This window comes from Seriola aureovittata, chromosome 11, assembly GCF_021018895.1.
Source record: "Seriola aureovittata isolate HTS-2021-v1 ecotype China chromosome 11, ASM2101889v1, whole genome shotgun sequence".
In the NCBI taxonomy this organism is placed as follows: Eukaryota; Metazoa; Chordata; class Actinopteri; order Carangiformes; family Carangidae; genus Seriola; species Seriola aureovittata.
In genome coordinates, this window is record NC_079374.1 from 4997964 (window position 1) to 5020211 (window position 22248).

Sequence of the window (22248 nt, forward strand, 5' to 3'; positions counted from 1 at the left end):
GAACACAGGCAAAGGGCATCAGTGTCCTGCAAATATAAAATATACTGTATGTTTGTCTTTGCTTTTGTGTGCAGCAGTTGCCTGTCTGTGTGTTTACCTGTCGCAGTGGTTGCACTTGAATGGCTTGGCTCCGGTGTGTTTGCGGTAGTGTCGTGTCAACTCATCACTGCGGGCAAAACGCCATTCGCAGCCCTCCCATGAGCACTTATACGGCTTCTCACCTGAGAGAGAGAGAGAGAGAGAGAGACAGAGACAGAGAGAGAGAGAGAGGAGGTGTCACATTTTATTACAATTTCTACATCTAATTTCACACGTCTAAACTACAGCTGTTCACTAATGTAGGTTACCGCCCCTGGCTTTCTCCAAACCCAAACACACACACACACACACACACACACACACACACACACACACACACACAGCCCGGGGGCCAGGCAGGCAGACCAGTTTTAACACAACAGCCATTCCAATGAGCCAATACACTCAATTAGCTGTAAATGAAGTCTTTCAGCACGGCAGCGTGTTAATTCATAATCCTAAATTCACCCTGAAATGAATCTCGTTTTGTTCCCTCTATCACCAACCATCCGCACCCCCCCCCCTGCCCACACACACACACACACACACACACGGACGCACACACATACACACACACCCTGAGGTGGTGGGATCTGAAATGTAAATGAAGTTTCATCCCCCAGTTCACCAGATGGGAGAAGAGATGGTCTATTGTTCTCAGCCTGTAGTTATCTCTCCGTGATAGAAAGCCTTCCAGCTGTGTGCGTGTGTGTGTGTGGGTGCTTGTCTTTTGGTTAGAGGTGCATGTGTGTGTTTGTAATGTGTACGGGCAGACTATCTTCAGATGGGACTTCAGATGATGTCTGACTGTGTAGGAGAGTGTGTTTCTGTGGGGTGTGAGGGTCAGCAGATAAAGCTGGTCTAAATCTGGCCTTCCAACAAATCACACACCGCCCCAACAATTAATACTACAACTAATAATGAGCCATTTTCCTTTATTAAGCTACTCTGAAACTGAATTATAGCTATACGAATGTAAGCAAAAACATTTAGATTTAAATAAAATTCATTCATCTGTTATCTACTAAATAACATTCTCATCAGGCGAGAGCCACATGAACTGATACTTGGCATCACAGATTAAATTGAGTCTACTTAAATTACTAGATCTATAATAGAGAAACAAAACACTGACAAGCAAATTCTGGATTATATATCACACTGCAAAAAATGTGTTTTTCATCCACATCAATACTGTTGTGTCTCTGCTTTGTGTTCTTTTTAAATGACAGGAAAGTTAGGGGAGAGACATGACATGCAGCAAAGGGCCCAGGCTGGATCTGAACCCGGGCCACTGCAGTAAGGACTGTGGTATGTGCTCTACCAGGGGAGCCACCGGGACGCCCCCTGTGTTATTTTTGTGGTTCAAAACTTCAAAAAGGAGTGGAACTGGGTTCAAGAAGGAACTGCACTGGTGTGGCTGTGTTGCTGCATGTACCAGAAAGAAGACAAAACACAGTCCAAGAAGTCCAGTTTAGCCCCTTTTACACTGGTCAAAAAAACCTGCTAAGACCCACTGACATCTGGCTTTAGTTGGCAACAGAAAAAGGAACAATCAGCATTCAAATGACTCTGCGGTAGATGTGGGTATTTATCGGCTCTGGCTTCAAACGGCCTTGATATAAACACAACACCCAGATAAAGACACTCATTTTTCGCAGAGCACAGACACTGTAAACACACCTATCACCTGCCCAGCACAGTGCTGTTAAACCAGAAACACAGCGGCTACACTGCGCTCGGGCATGAAAGAGTGAGCTGCAGCCCCCAAATAAGTTTTAAAGACACACAATCACCGATCGAAGCTTCTCCACGGAGGGCTCCGACACTTACAGGATCACCAACCTCTGTAACTGCATGTGGTGACATTGTGTGTGTCCTCTCCGGCAAACTCGGCTGGCAGTGTAAAAGGATTCAATCGCCTTTTTAGCAAGTTTACCCACGTTTAAAATATATAAAAAAATACGTTTTTACGGCTCATCTTTTCCTCCTCCTCTATGATAATAAGTAACATTTCAACATGTTCGAAAACAACTCAACTCAACCCTGATGAAGGCCACAAGCTGAAACACACTGGTGTGACATTCAAGTTGTCCTTTGCTAAAATGTAAATACAAGTATTGCTAGAGTTTTGTCTTTTTCCTTTCTCCATGCACCTTGGAAGTAAAAAGTCCCTCATCTGCTGTTAGACATTAATCTACCAGGAATGTGCGATTGCATACAGTGTATTTGATTTGCCAACTGGATGATGTCGCCTTGTGTTGTGGCAAAACTTGTTCATTTAAAGCTCTTTAATTTCCATATGAATTTCACAATATTCACAATATTGATGGAGAGGAAGCACTTTAAAACACTGTGTCGAAAAAACTGGCCAAATCTAATTGCAGACCCCTAGTGTGCGCCACTCAGTGTCATGTGTGTGTGTGTGTGAGAGAACTGGGGGGTGGTAACTATAATTGGGGTCTTAATGACTCTTAATGGGGAGTAATACAGCAGCTTACAGTCAGTTAGCCAGATGTCCCAGCAGCCCCTCCACTCCCATCACAGCACACACCAATCTTCGTAAAAAGACAAACACAAACACACACACACACCAAACACACACCAGTCCAGAGCAAAGTGGGCCGAACATGAAAACTGAAGTATTTCACAATATGGTGGAAACATATTAGGATGCAATAGAAAAGCATGCGTTCACAAGAACATCAGCTATTGTGGGCTTTTGGAATTTGCACATTCAAAACACATAATGGAATTTCTCTTCGCTTTCAAGGTCATCGCCTCCGAGTTTTGTGTTGCTATGGTGAAATAAGAATCGTGGGCAAAAAAAAAAAACCTAAGGGAAATGATTCTCTGGTGTTGTACTCACTGACAGCTGTTGTCCTGATGCGATCGTCAGGGTCATCTTGCTGTGCCCGAGCCAAAAAATGGCAGCAAGTGTGTTTAAATTTGACACAGCTGTACGACACCTCTTGAACTGACAGATTTCTTCAACTTCAATGTTTTTTTTTTTTTGCATCCACTACCGCAGCTGAAATTACTGAAATGATTTTGATGAGACAGTTACGTCACTTTTTTTTTTGATTGGTTAGCTAAAAAGAACACAATGTCTGACAACTAATTAAATGAAATGATTACCCAGACTCATTTTTTAATATTATATGATCTTGTTAAACCTTTTAGAAAACATCCTAATACACCGGCTGAAGGAAATACAAACGTATTTTTTCGAAATGCCCAAAATGCCAACGCGGACAGATGCAGCTTCCTATTTTCATTTTCATCATCTTTCATTCTGTTTACCCATAAACCCCAGTCATACCGCAGGGAAAAATTTCTTCATCACATACCTGCTAAACATGAGATTGGGTTTCTGAACTTTAATTTAATCATCGTGACAGAATAAGCCAACCAGCAGAGGGTACACCTTCACAGGTCCAGAGCAGCAAGGTGATGCAATGACAAGTAAAAGATGATGTGCTACAGGAACATCCAACTGTGAATGATGCCCTATTCCCCTGTATTTCCCCCCCAGTTCCCCTGTCTCTTTGAACGGAGTCATCTTTCATCCACAGACACCGTATGTCTGCCGGGTGACGCAGTTGTTCTCGGACTAAATGAATTCCAGATCACGAGCTGCGCTCTCCTGGATTTGCATATTCAAATTCTCCAGGCAAATCTCATGCAGTTGGTTTCTGATTTCCACAACAGGGATTTGGGTTTTGTTTCTGCGTCGCCATTGTGCAGTTTTGGAAACAGGCCTTCTCCTGCCAGCCCCTCTACACTTTCTGATCTGGTTGACCATCCTGGGCAGAGGACAGAGTCTCACCTCTCCTAATGAAGCTGTTAAACTGGCTTCTGTATTCCATTGCCTTTTGCCATTAGAGTTACTCTCAGTTTTTTATTTTGGATTTTACACATCAAAGTCTGTTTACAGGTCTTGGGGAGTACTATTGCATTTGTAAATAGATTTGTATTAAGCCTTTTTTTGGCAGCTCTAGAGTTGGTTGGGGTTGAAAACTACAAATTTGAAAATTAAAGAAATTATGTTTCACCCTTTTCTTTTGCAGGTTTTTGTGGATTTCAAAGAAAATTTGCACTCGTGAGCCGACTAGACCTGTAGTCTGCTCCTCGTCTCTGCTTGAGGCTACATTACATTACCAGCATAACACACATAAAGCTATGCATTGTGGGTAATGTATCAGTGGTGCCAGATTTTTACAAAAATCACAGATGAATGGAATAAAAAGAACAAATAATTCAACATTGGTGTGCTTTCAAAGCCTCATCACAGACCATGAAAGCTGAATGGGCTGTTCCAAAGGGTTACAGGATGAATCAGCTGCAGTGATGAAGGCTTTGTATCAGCCCAATGATGATGAAGCGTCACTCAAGAATTTAAGTGATGACGTAAAAGTATGATGCAGTTTCTCTGTGTTCAGGAAGAGCTTGTTATTAAGTTACTGCTCCTTCGCATTAGGTGGAACCAAGTGAGGTGGTTCAGACACCAACTGAGGCTCTGTCTCACTTTGGAGGGAGAGGACTCGCTTGGTGGAAACCCTGGGGGGGGGGGGGAGTTGACTTAAGAACAAACTGGAGAGACTTCATCTACCAGCATGTGTCAGATCCCCCCAGGAGCAGCTGGAGGAACTTACTGGTGATAAATGTTTCGGCAGCTCTACGGTACATGCCGCCATATTGTTTCTGTGACCACGACAAACCTAATATCAGTGCTTGAGAATTATAAAACACCTCTTCTCTTTCTTCCTCTTCTTTTTTTTGTACATAAACACATAAAAATATTTTACAGTGAAACAATAAATTTTACTGTTACTATGAGCAGACATTTCCCTGATGGCAGTGTGACTGTGACAAGTTAATATGGACTGATAATATTGGCCTGTTGATTTATAGGTTGGGCTTTAATGGTCAATTAAAGATTTAGTTGTTCTTATGTGTTCATGTTATTTCTTATTCACCTCAGCCATGGTTAACTAAGCTGGGAGAGACCAAGACAGTCGTAATCACTACTAGAATTTCCCATTTTGTTTGTTTTAAAATAGACAAACTAGACATATTTAACCTACTGTGAAGGTATAACAGGAAGTTCTGTATTTTTGTAAAAGCCCACAATCCTCTGGTTCAGCTGTGAAAAATGTGAGTGTATGTGATTCTGTGACATATTACTTCTAGTTCTGTAAAGAACCAAAAATCATCCGTGTTGAATCTTGGGAAGTAGTATCTGTGTGTGTGAATCCTCCTACTCACTCCACAGAGTCCTCCTCACTCAGGACTGAATACAGGACCAATATTTTCAACATACAATAGCAAACCACTTGGCAGCTTATCCTCTAGGCCTGTTGGAGAAATGCTACACTCTCAACCTGCATATGTGTGTGTGTGTGATACGGGGTATGAGTGGGGGCCGCAGGTGCCAGACAGGCGGCTGTTTCACACCCGTCTTCTGTAATTGGCCAGAGCACCCCATCTTCCTTCAATAGGACCCCCCCCCCCCATACACACACACACACACACACACACACACACACACACACACAGTGTTGGTGGAATGAAGCAAGGCCAGCTCGGGCCTGACGCCACAGCAACCATGACGCCAGCCAATTATAGCACGGCAAGGCAAGGATGCGTGATAAAGTCACCTAGCAACTGAGAGAAGGGGGGGGGGGGGGGGGGCGGTGAGTAAGGGGAGGTGGGTGAGGGAGAAAAAGAGAGAAAGAGAGAGAGAGAGAGAGAGAGAGATTAACAGGCATGGACAATCCACCAGCCACCAACCAATTATGGAAGAGTGTGATGCAGTTGCTTGGCAACTGAATGAGCGAGAGAGGGAGAGAGAGAGAGAGAGGAGAGAGAGAGAGAGAGAGAGCAGGTTGGAGGTTGGATTCAGTGGGTGTAGAGGAGTACAGAGGTATGTGTGTGTGTGTGTGTGTGTGTGTGTGTGTGTGTGTGTGTGTGTGTGTGTGTGTGTGGAGGTCTGGGGTTACAGCAGGTTTTTTTCTCCTGAATCCACATGAAGCTGTGTGGTACCTGGGGCCAGGGCGGGGGTTGAGGTCTTGAAAAGTCAGACTCAAGCTGGAGTGACCATGCCGGTGTTTTAACCCGTGAACTACACATCACATAATTATACTTCACATCACAGATTACACTTTGGCAAAATCACATGTGAAAGGTTGTATAAATTTGAATGTTTGTTTGTTTTTGTCCACTGGTTTCCAAAATAAAGTGCTTCACTCATGAAACTTGCTTCACTTCCATAAACCATCACAGTGTACATGAAATCTGTATTCATTATTTCAACATTACACTACCACTGTGAGGTCATACAGTGCAGACTTTACATTTAAATTTTCAATTTGACTCCAATTTAACAATTACATTTCCACTCAATGACAAGTAATATTGACAAAAAAGGAATGCAGACTCGTTAATGAAGATTATACAACTCTGTTTCAGCAGTCTGCTAATTGATTTTCAGACCATATAGAAATGAATAGAAACTAATGGCTGCTTGGAGCAACAGAAAAATGTATATGAGCAAATCTAAAAACTAATTATCAGAAAAGCTTGTTGGTAAGGATGTGACTATATGTAATATATATACTGAAAAGGTACAAAATTTTTGTTTGCAAACATTTAATGTCGGATTATGCACTGAACTGTCTTTAAGGTCTTTAATTTGGATGTGTGGCGAACTATGGAGAATATTAACTGACATTTCCTTTTCATTTTATGGGATTCTGTTGTTCTGTCATTTTGTACATGTTCTACATGTTCCTATGAGCGGCAGTGTGATGTACGCACATCCAAATATTGTTTCAGGTTTGCTGGCAGTTGTAGAAAAAGTTGCCCGCATACTGTGAAGATGCTCCCCCGAAAAACAATGTCATTAAGCGCAGCTAATACTTTTGAAAGACAACTCTCTTACACTCCTTTCCAAAACCGCTTATCTATTCTGCTATCCAGAGCCAAGTATGCAGTTAAGTGTATTCTTTTGGACTGCTGCTTTCATAACAATGAGGATACAGTTATTAGCCATGTACTGTTTTCAGAGATCCAACCAGATCCAGGAGAGTGAAAAAAATAACACCCAGCGAACTACAAAACCCTGGCTCTGATTCAGAACAGCTCTGCCTGGGGACTTTAGAGATTTACTGAATTAATTTATACATCTATTATTACAACTCATCCCTAATTGAACATTTTCATATGAGAAAATAAACCTGACTTCACATCAGAGCCGCGGCTCAGAGAAATTGTTTTGGTTATGAACGGAGGAATACGATTACCAACATAATGTGGAATTGCGGCACATGTACAGTGTACTCCTGACAGACCTCGCTATAATGATGTTTCTAATGGCCTCTGGTGTGCACTATGTGACAGTAAGTGTATTGATGCTGTGCAGGCTTTCTGCTGCTGCTGCTCCTCCCTGTGTCTTGGCTACGTTAATCCCTCCCTACATGTATGTTCAATGATTTATGGTCATAATAACCCAAAAAGAGGATTAAGCTAATTAAACCACAGTACTGCGCTTGTAATGAACACATCGGGAGGGAATACACCGCCTCCACATTTATACCACACACACACACACACACAGTGTAGAAGCTGCAGTGTCTTCAGGGTGTCTTCTTTTTTCTCAGCGAATGATTTTGCTTTGAAAAAGCTCAATGCTGGTTAGCATGACTCAACTGTAGAATCATCAGAAGATTAAAAGATACTGCAGCTAGCAGTCACGCTACCAGAAAGCTAGTTGCTCCATTCCAGATTAGCTATAATAAAGCTACAGCTGTGGGGTCCTCAGGCTATAGTAGGTGCTGCCCTGGAATATAATGCTACACCTAAAGCCATGCAATGGTCACTGGGATCATATAAGCCTGTAACACGCTGGATTAATGATGCCAAGGTTGCCAGTATTAATACAGTGGAGGTCTGCAGGCTATGTACAGTAATCCTGGTGAACACCAAGGAAAACTGCTAACAGTGGAAGATGACAACTGGAGGCCATGAACTACTCCAGATACTGTAAATGATGCTGTGGTTAAGGCTAAAGTTGAATAATGCTAGCCTCAGGTGGTACAAGTCTGCACAGGCCCCATGCTGCAGATAAGTGACGGATTCAGCTTCAGTTACTCATGGCTCAAAGATGTTCAATCCAGAAAATATTTTGACTTGAAAACAGTTGAATGGATTTCTAAGAGTGTACAAATCCGTGGGGCACTGGTTCCTGTCACTGTGAAAGTAGTGTAGTGCCTCCAAGAGACAAGCATGAATCTAAACATCCTCCAATATGAATAATCATTTAGATTTACAGACGATTCATGAAGCTGAAAAGTCAGAGCACATTTCTTTTTTCCCTTGACTGTATGTGAAACAAGAAAACTATTACTAGTTTGAGCCATGACTTTACACACATGAAAGATCTTCTTCAGCCTGGTTGACAGACTTCAGTGTGGAATTGATTGAAAGATTTTGTTTCTGTGTTGTGAGCGATAACACATGAATAATATGACTGACTCCTTATTGACAGGCGTTTCAGGTTACTTAATGCTGTTTAAACTCAAGAAAATCGTGCATTCATCATAATCTGCCTCAGTCTTCACACAAGTGTCTCCTTCATCAACATAAAGCCTGCCGCCACATGCTAACGCTGCAGAAGCACACAGCTGCCAGCCACTGGACACATTACCCTGGTGTGTGTTCTGTCTGAGGGTCACTGACAGGGCAGCTGTAGTTAGCAGCTAAAGCTGCATGTCAGACCCAGTCGGACACGGCTGAATTCGCAAAGTCATTTACTAGTAGTCCTATCAATCAACAGGCAATTATTGAAGTGGGGCCTTTTGGCACTCAGCTGGTATCAAGGCTAATGAGGAAATTAATAAATCTAGAGGATCTAGAGGAAGTAGAAGAAGAAGGGAGGTCCTAATCTCTCTCTGAAAAAACCTCAAATATCAGAGATATAAAATGTTTTCTTTACAGATTTCTATAGAAGCGCAACCAACTCAAAAGGTGAGTGATGTACATGTGCTGAGTCTTAATCAAAGCTACAGGTTTAAGCACATGAAATTATAACATCTCGTACAACGACAGTGCTGGTATTAAGTCATTGACTGAATGTTTGTTTTAAACCCCAGCGCATCAGGTTTGAAAAGGAACATGATGTAAGAAATGCTGACAATCAGCTTTATTGTTAGTATATTAACACTGTAGGAACTGTAGCCATTGTAGCCTACGTATAGACAGTCACTGGAAAGGTTGAAATGTTGCCTGAACTTGAATAAACTCATCATTTTCAATATCTGATGCCAAATCTGAAGTCAGACATCAGACACTTGGTATCTTCCCTGCTGATGCTCTGTCAGACCTTTCTTGTTTCAGGGCTTTTGGCATTCAGTCTGGTCTTCAGCAGTAAAACATATTATCCGTTGGACTGAGGTCATGTGACCCACTTGGCCAACCAAGAACGTTACAGAATTTGGCCATGCAACTCCTCTGTTGCCATATCTGTATGTGGTCCTGCTGCAGTGTTCTAAATCTGTGGGGCATTGGGTCCATTTCATCGCCGCCGAAACACAGATCACAGATGGCAGCACTGTCAGGTTTCACACATGATTGCTGCTCAGATAGATTTGAAAGTCCTACAGGTTTCCTGCACGTCCAAGCATGGATCATAAACATAGTATTCATTTTCATTAGTAAAATGTGTCAAAATGAGCGAGAGGACGAGATCCCATTTTGCAAATTTGATCAAAAGAGCCTCAGGTATACAATGGGCTACGAGTCCTACAGTGTTCACTCAGTGTCGATTGAATACCATGTAATTACAGCTGAAAGTCAGCACTGTCACCTCATAATCGCTGTTTCATTTCAAATCCAAAGTGCTGGAATAGAGAGCTGAGACAGATAAAAATCTTAGCATCTTAATATAAAGTACTTGAAGGTAGAGAGTGCAGTGAAGGTCTTACCTGTGTGGGTCCTCTGATGTGCCTTCAGATGGGAGCTCTTGGTGTAAACCTTCCTGCAGCCATTAAACTGGCACCGGTGGACTCTCTTCTTGTTCTCTGGTACATCTCCTCCCAGACTTCCTCCTCCTCCCTGCTCGCTGTCACTGAGGGTCCCTCCTCGGCTTGGCGGCGACGGTAATGCCCGTGCTGCCACCAGCTTGGCGGCCCCTAAGCCTACCTTCTTTGCCACAAATTTGAGCGTTAAGGTGCCATCTGCCGTCGCAGTGAGTGTTTGTGTGGGTTTGATGAGGTGGCGGCCGAGCTCTGGTGATGACGGCGGTGTTAGGGATGTAACAGCAGCGCTAAGCTGTGCGGCGCTGACTCCTCCGAGGACTTGCTCCTTGGTTGTGAGGGTTTCGGTCCCTGCTTCTGCCTGGGTCTTGCTGTGGTTGGGCACCTGGAGGATCTTGGCCTGCACCTTGGGGAGAGTTACAAGTAGTGGGGGCGGGCTGGGCTGGTCAGGCAGGCTGGGGAGAAGGGGGTCCATCAGGTCCTCATCACTGTCACCACCCTGCATGAATGCCGGTGTTAAGAGGCAATCCAGCTCCTCATCAAAGAGCTCTGAGAGTCGCTTGGGCTCCGTCTGTAGATACCGCTCCAACTCTAGACATGTCTGCAAGACAAGGACACACACAGAGACCCAGAGTCAGACATTAACATACTGAACATGTATCTGTCAGTTCAGTGTTTCTTAGACCTCCAGTCACACACACATCTGCACATGCCGGATGTCAGTGCAACAGACTCACATTTTGAGCACGTTTGCTCAGGCTAAACACTGAAGTCACGGTTGTATCAACTGATCGGCCAGCAGTGTTTCATTCATGCATCAGTAAACATGGCTTATTAATAAAATACTTGACCACCAGCTGACTAGTAAAATGCAATCACATTCATACAGGTGTATAGCTCTTTATAACCTGACAGATCTCATTATTACTCTAGTGATTCCTTCACGTCAGCACAGTTTCTTGCTGCTTGCCATCTCCACCACACCAGCCTCCTCATGTTTTGAACTTCTGGCACTCTTGGCTTTGCTATGATCTAGCTATCTCTGATTTTTTTCATGTGTTTACTATTTTGAAGGGACGATTGTTGCTGCTCAGATTTATTGAAAACTCAAAGATGAGCGTTTTGAGAACTGCACCTTGGCAAAGGTTTGGTAAAAACCTTGGTCGTGGTTCAAATAAGCCGGTACTGACTATTCTTAGGGACTGGGAATAGTCAACATTGGCTTCTTTGAACAACAGTCTCCCATGTCAAAGTCACACACCTTGTACACACAACCATCCACCCTGAGAGGTTTAGTGGCAGTCTGACAATGTCCTGCGACTTTCACCTTCGGTACTGAGTGAGGACGGCCTTTATTTGCCCGAGTAAGGAGGGAGGTTGTGAGGAAAATGTGGGTTTCTCTATCTGACCAAATGACCAATGAAGTAAATTTTTCAAGTGAGGAGAGTCTCGGCTCTTAGAACTTCTTCTGACATTGGTATATTAAGTGATTTTTCCTCGGACTGAAGACTTTTGAGAGACCCTGTTTACTTGGTCTATTTAAATTCAAACACCCGCTGTAGGCTTTATATTTCTCTGCAGCTGTTGACCATGTCACCTGGCACACGGCAGTCCTGAGAGAGGAGAGATTTAGTCCGTGATTGATTGCTGCTGCCTGGCCGAGCTCTCCGGAGCCCTGAACTGTGGAAGCCTTGCCTGTTTCCCTCTGCTCACCCAAATCAACCAGGCATGGCAGTTATATCGCAAGATAGTAGGAAGGAAGGAGAGCGAGATGATGGAGGGAAAGTCAAACAAAGAAACCAAGGAGAAGGAAGCGAGATAAGGAGAGTGAAACACGGAAAAATAAGCACATTTTTCTCTCAGTGTTGATTCAACCTTTGTCAAGAGATAACAGACATCTGTGCTTTTTTTCCAACAACCATACAGTTCCAGATTTTGGCAGCAGTACAGCATCACCACAGTTGCTGGTCGACTGGCTGTCAGTCCCTTGCTCAAAGGCACCTGCCACATTAACTCAAGGGATTTGAGCCAACAAACCTCCTGGTCACATACCTACTTTTCTAACCTCAAAGCTGCCTCTCTCCTCCCCAAACTTTTTTTTTTTTCTTTTTTGGTTTGATGTAATTCCTGCTCCTTCTCACCAACTGCACTTTTTGAGGTCTACATGGGATTGTTTCGCTGATCCCGCTCCTGCTTTGATCTCTCCCACCTGCAACAGTGTTTTTTATCGAAATTCTGTCTGCCTCATCCCACCGGGAAAAATAAGACACATGTAGCTGCTGTAGACGATCATAATCTAAAGAGATAAAAGCAGACTTTCCACAGCTGTTTAATATGAAATTTAAACCAAAAACAAGCCTTATTAAATGCTTTTAAAAGGTTGGAAAGAGCTACTCTTATTGTTCAGTTGGTTCTACATAGTAAACAGATGCCAACCAGATGTTTGAATATCATATTTCAGTGCGGTAGTGTTAGTTATCATTTACAGGAACAATGCAACAATGCATTGATCCAATGCATTTACATTCATCATTAAACCAATTAATAACATGTGTTCTGTTAAAAGTTTCACCTTGCAGTGACGGTGCTAACCACTGGTCTGACTAACGGTGGAGTAGGTGGAGTTTCAAGACAATCTGTTTTTGTTTCCCCGGAAAAATACCTGTTGTTTTCAATGTGTTCGCTTGTGTGTGTTCCCATACTTTATTTTAGCTACTGAAACAAAGACGCTTTATTTAAATGTCACAAATGCTTCAACTCCAACCTCGAAATGTCTTTACCACAGTAATCAAACTGGATCCAACTTTCAGCTGCAGGTTTCATTCAGTGATTTTTCAAGCTAAAATAGGAGCTTCCTGTCAGTAAAATCTGTCAACAAAGACAATGCAGGAGGTTCAACAGATGAACTGGATGGAGGCTCCTTCCCTAAACCACAGCACAGAGCAGCTCCTGATGCAGCTCCTCAAACCACAGAAACAATGACTGAATGCTATGAATTTTCCAACTCTGTCCGTACACACAGTAAAACCTTAAATCAGCAGTAAAATGTAAATGTTTTAAAACTGGTGACATTCAGACAATAATTCTCTGGAAGCAATGATCTTGAAATCAAGTGAAGCCCTGTGTTCATATTCATAACACTTGTGTTTGTGTATTTGTGATGTTTGTTTTTGTGAGAAGACAGCAGGCCGGTCCACAGCTCTGTAACCCTCCACTCAGCACTTTCTTTCAGCTACCTGGCTCTGGTACTGTCCTCCAACATAGTGCCTTTACTGTATCTACTTGGAAAATGAATTTCCTCTGTTTTGGCAGCTGAAGCTTCTCATCCTGATCCCTTGGCTCTTTCCACCTCTGTCATCGGAGCAAATTACAGCCACTACACAAAAGTTTTTTTTCCTTAGCTGCAGCTGGTTGACTCGGTCCATTCAGACACGCCAGCGCTGGAGCTTTACTCTGCTCAGTCTCAGTGACGAGACCGACCAAACCGACACATTTAGTCTGAATATCTGTGGAGTGGTGATAAGCTGAACTTCCCTCTCCCTCTTTTTTCTTCTTCCCTTTAAAACAATGCCCCCTTTTTTTTTCCTAAGGATGCTCATTTGCATGTGAATATAAATCAAAGATATTTCTCCGGGGGGTTACAATGCTTCGTAAGGAAACTTGAAAATGATAAGCAACTATGTAAAGTGACAAAGACGACGCCCAGTACCAGCGTCTTTTGTAAAGCTGATACCATTGCTGCGAGGAAAACCCTCTGGTTAGCCTTTTGTCCAGATTGTTGCAGTGATTTGTTAGCATTTGTATTCCTTTCAGTAATTGCTATGTGTAATACAATATCTAGTTAGGTATGCTAAAGGGGGCTATTATATCTCTTTTTAAATTAGATCAGTCACTGCTAATGCATCTGGAAACCAGCGCTGGAGATTATACAGCAGCCTTCAGGTTATCTGGGATGGAACTTCAGCAGCCAAATGCTTTATTTCAAGACAAAAGAGCTGCATGGTCTGAACAGCAGACTGCGGAGCACATCAGTCATTGATTACTCACGGGCAGCTCCATCTTCTGGGAATGATCCACAAAAACTATTGTAATTAAATTATGCCTTAAATGAGTTCAAACAGAATTGTTTTAGATAGTTTTCAGTCTTTGAGAGAAACACAGAACTGAATGTTGCAACACAGAACCAACAGTCAAAGATTTTCCAATGATAACTATATGATATGTGTATATTATGATATGATATGAATGGATTTTCAGTTCAATTGTCTAGATCATGGCCTCGCAACAGAATTGATTTCCGAGTCCGGGAGGCATCGCACACCCAACAAATCAGAGAGACTTCCAAACAAATGTGATTTAATACAAATAGCAGTCGTAAAGTAAATAGAGCTTAAGCATCCTATTATCCATCTTATTGTGAAAGGACAGCGTTTAATATTTAACCAGGAAGTAAATCCCCAGGATGTAAGGGTCGTTAAGTTAGGATAAAGGTTTTAAAATTGTTCCCAGTCAATGGTTCAGACAATGTTATGGTCACAGAAATACCAGTTACTGATTGGTCAGCAGGTGTTCAGGTGACCAAAACTACACTAACAACCGAGGCTGGAAGGAAAATATTGTCCAATAAGGGACAAGAGGGAAAATATTTTTGATAGAGGCAAAAGGGACACCCTTTTTTTTCCTCACTAAACTTCTACGTTTTCTCACAAAAATAAATACCAAATAAATAAAATCAATTTCAATTTGGGTAAATGTAAATTCTTTAGTGCGGGTTCAAGATTCAAAATACTGTGAGGATGCACCAAGAAGGGAACTTATGCAGTTTTTGCCCTGTTGTTGCGCTTGTTGGTTTGTTAATGTTAATGGAGATTATGCTTTTAATTTGAAAGGATTGGGACTGTTGCTGCTTGCAGGACACAAGATGAAAGGAAAGTTCTCCAAGAAAATGCAAAATAAGATCATTTTCTCCTTATGCTTTTCAGTGCTATGTAGAATGATATTTTGCTATTGCAGTGTTTGTGTTATAATCAATATTCATCCTCCTCAGACACAGCAGCATGAATATTAGTAATATTAGTTCTCTTTGATACAGTAAATACAGTCTCTATTTGTGATTTCTAAAGGCGTACTGTACCACTGTTTTCACTTGGACTAGAAATCAAAAATAGAAAGGTCTGTGTGTCTCCTGGCGGGGGCTGGACTGGTGCTTAGGACTGTGGGAGGTGGGCGGGGAGGACAGAGGGTAGAGAGAGCCCGAGGCTGTGTAAGAGGAACGAGCGGCAATCAAACCCACGGCCAGCAGTGAACGCACCATCTCTGACATCACACGACCTTCTCCTCGTCTGCTTCTCCTACACACAATGAATATCAGGTAACAATGACATGTAGGGCCTGCAGCGTGTGTGTGTGTGTGTGTGTACAGCGTGTGCGTGTGTGTGTAGCGTGTGTGTGTGTGTGCAGCGTGTGCGTGTGTGTGTATCAGTGGCTGCTGGCTAACATCTCAGACTGATAGCATGTGTAAGGCTCACCTCCTGTCCCCCTGCTCAGTCCCACACCATATGGAGAAAGGTCACATCGGATAACACGTACACACACACACACACACACACACACACACACACACACACACACACACACACACACATATTGGAGCGACCAGTTCATTTTTCCCATAGAAAATGTCTTGTGACTGACCGTTGGAGCAGCTCAACACTTGGATGGACATGAATCCTTCTGGTTGAATCTTCAGCAAAAACAATGAACTGAAGAAAATCTGCTTCACTCACAAAAAAGTCAAAAGGTACAAGAAAACAATTTCAAAAACAAAACTATTCTAGGACAGAGGTCAAGTAGAGTTGACCGCTGCAGTAAGAAACGTCCAATCAGAAGGCTTCAGATTCTGTCACGGCAACAGGCGGGCTGAACTTTCGTTTGCATTCATTTACTTTTAGATTCCAGATGAAATAAATAACAAACGCAGCATTCCTGTTTGTGTTGGCAGAAATGGAAGAGCTGGAGAGGAGGTTCTCCAGCTCTTCCATTTCTGCCAACACAAACACTTCCTGACTTTTGAGCGTTCATTATCTGCATTATTCCTAGACGATTGACCATATTGTTCCAATAATGCCAAATATATCCATATATATCACTTCCAACTGCAAAAACATACAGTTTATAGCTCATTTTACTAAGCTTAATTAAACTTAGTGTTGTATTATATTAAATATAATTAGTGGTGATTTTTGTTTGGTTTTATTTATTCATTTTTTGACATTAATCGATGTCACAGTAAACGTGCCACAGTTAGCCAAAAGCTAATTTTCCATCTAATTCTCCATAGGCCGGGTGATAGATTAGTCATTTACACAACCAACGAACGATCGGGCCTCGAGGTGACACTTTGGTAGCTAAGAGATGCTGAGGTGAAGATTCCTTTCACATTCAGGCTGAATAATCTGATATGAATAAGGTGCACTGTTTCGTTCCTGGTTGTAATAATCATGAATATGTCAGACCATAACAGTGGCTACTTAAAAAAAACCAAACAGATTTCAATACCAATACTTTTAACTATGTAATATTGAAAATCGATCGTGGAGAGTTGAGTGTTTAGAATAGATAATGCTCAGTGGGAGAAACAGCTCTGGCAGCAGCTACTCTGTCACTAATATCAGACCAAGGGCTGTAAAAGTTCCCAGTGTTTAATATGTGTGAGAAATCAATCATCAATAAAGACTGTTGCATTATACATGTCAGTTGTTGTGTATAGATGTAAGGGAAAATGGGTCCTGCAGTTTCAATTAATGTTCTTTTTTCACATATTAATATTTTTTTAAATTATGTAACAGTATCAGAGGTCAAGGTAAAACAAGGTCAAGAGGAAACGTAGCGTCCCAGCTGAAGTCAGAGTCGGCTGTGGTTTGCACATTGCACTTCATTGGAAAGCTCTAAATATCTTTATAACAACTTTACATTCTTTATACTGAAGAACTGTACATGTGTGTGATCAGTCTGTGGATACATTTCATGTTTTCATACACACGGATAAAGAGGAAAAACTCCGTCCTCTCCTCCTGCTTCCCGTCTTCCTGTCTTGAACGTTTTTTTTTCCCCCCTCTATGTTTTGAGTGTTTGATTTAATATCTCGTCTAAAATAGCTACCAGTGACGTGCAGGTCCTGTGAGTGTGCGTGTGTGTTCTCAGCCCGCTGAGGTCCATTAATAATGAATGCAGAGAGCAGAGGGCTCTGGATGGAAGCGCTAAGAGCTTTTGACAGACAAAGGATCATTGAGGACAAAGCTACGCAAACAGATTCAAGTGGATTCAGCAGCGAGACCCTCCGTCTGTGTTTACATACGCAGAGTTAGGTGACTATTACCGACATTTCCATTAGTACAATGGTGAAATTAAGCCATTTACGTGATTCTGTAAAGTGACACTTCCTATAATGATCTGCTTCACATGCGGTTATAGCCACATCAACAACTGACTCAACATTTGACACATCACCAGCTTCCCTGCAAAGCCTGGAAACATTCAGTCAAGAAGTGATTCAGTCGAATATGTACTGACCAATCACTGAACGATAACAACATGGCCCGCCTCACTTTTATCAGCTTTTATTAACAATTAAACCTAGGTGTAGTAAAACTGAAGCATGCTTTATAACTTCTTGATTCAGCATGGTTCCGTTTTCATCTCAGTTTAATTCAGAAAAGTTTCATTTCCACAACTGTCGCTACATTTTTCCAATAAAAATCAGAAGCAATATCCAGTTCTGTCACCAGAGTGAACAGCTTTACCAAACCAAGGCGTGTCACAAACACGTATTGTACTAATGGCAGTGAAATTACACTTCAGGAAATAGAGATAAACTAAATAAAATTATTTTCTACTCACCTCCATGACATTTCAAAAGCCAGAATTCTGCTCATTTGAACTCCTCACACTCCTACAGAAAGGTCTTTTAATAGAGAAAGCTCTGCCAACAATACTAGCTTACCAACTATGGTGTCAAACACTTTAAAAATAAGTCTTTGTTCTTTTTTTAGCTTCCATACGAGTTTCTCGTGGCGCTCTGAAGATGAAGACATCTGTACAAGATCAGTGAGACGGATGAGGCAGCTGCAGCTCCGTCACTCAGTGGGTACACGGCGGGAAACATGTGATGTAAATGTGAATGTCAGATACAAGAGGACGACGGCTTTTGTGTCAAAAGAACGGAGTTTTGCTTGTGGACCTGCCTGAACAGTGATTCTGACACAGGTCGGGAAACGTCTGGGTCGGTCTTCGTTTGGTTTTGTTTTTTAAGTTCATCGATTTTAAATGACGACCTCAGCAGCCACAACTTCACAATAACGAAGTGAGACGACTCATCGGGTCTCAAACGAGTCCCCAGTACTCCAAAGCAGTTACAGCCAATATGTCCGTTAAAATGGCCCAGTGCATTATAAAACAGCATGAATGCACAAATACGGTGTACAGGGTAATGAGGTGATGATTTTAATGTTCACTTGTGTTTTCTCTTGTTTAAAACCTCTAAAAAATATGATTGCTGTGTGTTTGCCTTGCGCACAGTGCGAAGCTGTGTATCTCAGTAACTCACTTTTCCTTAAAACATCTTTGACTCACAAATACTGGATCTGAATCCTGAACAGAAGAGGATAAAAAAAAAAAGGTCCTGAGGAGCACAGCGCTTCAGTGCAGCTTCTGCATCTCCTCGTGTGACTTTCAATCATCTTAAATACTTGCTCCTGTGTGAGAGTCAGTTTCCCCTCACACTGCTGCGAGGATCTCATCTGCTCGAGTCTGATCCTTTTAGTTTGTTCCTGTCTCTCTTTATCTGTGTGTGTGCATTAGAGTGTGTTTATTTTCACTCCACATTATACAGCTTTTGGCTTCAAATTATGTTTTTCTCTTCACTTTCTTTTTTTTCATACAAATAGGTCCTAATTAAAGTGCTTTGGCTTCCATAAACTGCTCTTTGAAGCTGTACCTCTTGATGGATCTCGCTCTCTCTACACAGCGAGCTCTGATGGCTAATTAGCCACTCAAAAGAAAAGGCAAAAAGAGGCTCTTTATTCAGCTAATTTGCTGATGCGGCTGTGTACATGGCGCATGTGTGTGTGTGTTTTGTAAGAGTGAGAAGAGCATAATGACTTTTAACTGATGTGTGTGAATATATAATGGCTCATGCTCGAGAGTGTGTACAATATCAAACGGGTGCCACTGGCAGCGAGCTGCTTCCTTTATGTCTGAGCGAGCATCAGTGCTGCAAAGCGAGTGTGTGTGTGCTTTGTTAGAGACTGAAGTGCGGTTTGTGCGATGATGCCTGTGAAGATGCTGGAGCCGTTTGAGTTACTGCAGCAGCATCTAGACGACACGGAGTCTCATTGACTTACAACTGCACATCCTGCAATCTGATCCAAACAGCTCAAAACTAACGGGACGCATTAACACTTTCATTTAGTTCATTAAGTTACACTAAAGTGATTTTCTGCTCATCTATGTGGTTTCAAGCTCACCAAATCACGTTTAGCTCACGTTTAAAAGGTGAATTATCTCAATTACACACATAAAAAGAAATGATACTGCTTCTAATGTTTTAACATCCCCTTGTTTTTAATTCCAGATAATTTCATGATGAACTTATAATTAACAATTTGAAAAGGCTAGAAGTTGCTGGTGCCACAAAGTTGGAAACCACATTATTGCCTAAAATATCACTGTGTTGCTGTAACATTGAGATTTACCGACATATGACCAAACAGAAGCATGAACTCTCCTCTCGTGCAGCATGAGCCTCAGCTCGCTCATGGACGGCTGCCAGTTTGGAGACACCAGTTTAGTCACGCCTACACTACACTGGTCCCAGGGCAAGCTGAGGTCCGGAGCCAAATCCATACTGCTGGATGGCGACCGCCTCAGCCTGCCTCTGCCTCCTGTGCTGCCACCACCACTGAAACCTCCCTGAACATTATTCACACTGAGTCACTGAGGTGCAAGAATCTGACATTTTATCTCCCAACCAATTATCAAACAGTGCGGCAGCGAAAGACATCAGTCGTAAAGAATCTGAAATAATCTGAATTTGAAGAGCTGATCATTTAAACATCTTAAAAACTACATGACAAACAACGGAGCTGAGTTAGTGGTTTATTCTTATTTTACTGGCAGTTGAATTGTTCATTATAGATTTGCTTCCTTCCATCTCGAACAGCGAGGCAGCAGTGAAACTGCAAACTGAAACTGAAGATACAGGGACAACATTCATCCTTCACCCTGGTTTAAAAAGGTATCTACAACACTTGAAGTAAAATAGCAACTTTACAGATAAACTGAAGGTGTGTGACTCCGTAAAACCAGCTGCTGAGTTAGTTCCAAAGAACCAGAACGACACACAGTTATGGGAACCGGTGGACTGAGCTCATAATAACCGAACTGCAGGCTAACAGCTCAGTGTCTTAACCGTTCAGCTTTGATGCATCAGTGTTTTTATCTGTAATGGGATTGTACAGAGATTCAGTCTGCACATCTATTCATGCGCAAAGAAAATCCCTTTAGCTGTACTGGCTTTAGAGAGAAACATGTAAATGCTAAAACCTGGATAATCTGAGCATCTTGTCATGTGGTGACTTCAGATTGAACTTGTGAGGTTGTACTTTTGACACAGGAAGTGGAGTCACACAACAGACTTGATACTCAACACTGTTAAAACAGGCTTCGCCTTGTTCAGTTTTTCAAAACCAGTTAAATATTTTTGTCTTTTGTGCATTTCACTGGGATGTAAGGGAGAATGAAACGATAGTCCAATCTCTTATTATAGTCAGCAATTAAATTAAAACTTTTATTTTGGAAATCTATTTTTGCTACCTACCCTCAGTCATTATGTACATCACTTGTCACATGTGGTCATTTCTATTATTGATGCAGTTAATGGACATTATATCTGATGAATCTTAATATCGACACACAGATAAAAACCCACACAGACCAATACACACATAATCCAGTCCAAAATATGGTCCTATAACACACACACACACACACACACACACACACACACACACACACACACACTGACGGTGGAAAACAGCAGCCAGCAGTCAGTTTTGTATAAAACTGGCAGCAGTGATAAAGAAGCTGACACAACACAATGACAGAGCTGACACTGTGTTTGTGCGAACACCTGTGTTCGCTGTCAGTGCGCTCAGGTATCCTCTCACCCTGCCTTTAATTGAAAAAGCAGCACGTCGAATGAAAGGAGAGTCCTGCGAGGTCTGATTTGAAAAGCAGGAGGAGGCTTCAATAAAAGAGGTTAATGGAGACGAGACCTGGAGGAAGACGGAGGCGACATCACTGGGATTCCTCAGACTTTGATCTGAGAGAAGGTCAGTCAGGAAAAACTGAACAAGGCTCAGTCTACAGCAACCGTGAAATGTTTCAACAATAATTAGTCTTTGCACCAAACTTGGGGGAGGGAAGAACCAGGGAAGAACCCATTTTATTTTGGTGCAGATCCAGTTAAAGGGGCAATAATGACGTATTTATTTTGTTGCCATACATGAGTTTGGACAATTGTGTAATAATCTGGGTCTGACAGACGTGTAGGATTGTTTGGCCTTGGCAGAGGAACACTCTCTATCGAGCGCCATTCTAGTTTATTTTGGCTTCTTACTGATGTGTTGACATTTCTCAAAGTTAAGTATTGTAAGTATTGTTTTGATAAAGGTGATTGAACATTTTCAAATAAAACCAAACCTTAATTAACATGAAAAAAAAAACTTTAATTTACATTAAACTGATGAATGAATGAACAAATCTTTACATCTACAAATTAAGTCAGAATCATCAGGTCTGACTCAGCATCCATGGTCGTACATGCTGGTTGTTTATGGGAAGGCATTAACCTGAATTCACTCAACTTTAATTGTAGAGAAATGAACTGAACTTTAGGATATTCTCAATATTTTTATTCCAATGATAAGATTCATTGTCTCACAGTGGTGCAACAGTCCAACAGCTCTAATTAATGGACCAATTAACTGCATCTTGGAGATGGACAGCGTTCATATCTGAAGTAAAGCAGGATAAATGGGGGAGATATTATTATTATTAAGTAGTGACTGGTAAATAG

At 42.0% G+C, this 22248-nt stretch overlaps 1 protein-coding gene across 1 annotated transcript in view; it reads right to left on the reverse strand.

The window, feature by feature from the left end:
• klf7b (Kruppel like factor 7b) overlaps positions 1-22248 on the reverse strand; it is a 67203-nt gene that overhangs the window by 15705 nt on the left and 29250 nt on the right. The window contains exons 2-3 of the mRNA XM_056388930.1: positions 10062-10713; positions 98-221 (exon numbers count right to left, since the gene is read on the reverse strand). Coding sequence (XP_056244905.1) covers positions 98-221; positions 10062-10713 — 776 coding nt within the window. The remainder of the gene's footprint in view (positions 1-97; positions 222-10061; positions 10714-22248) is intronic.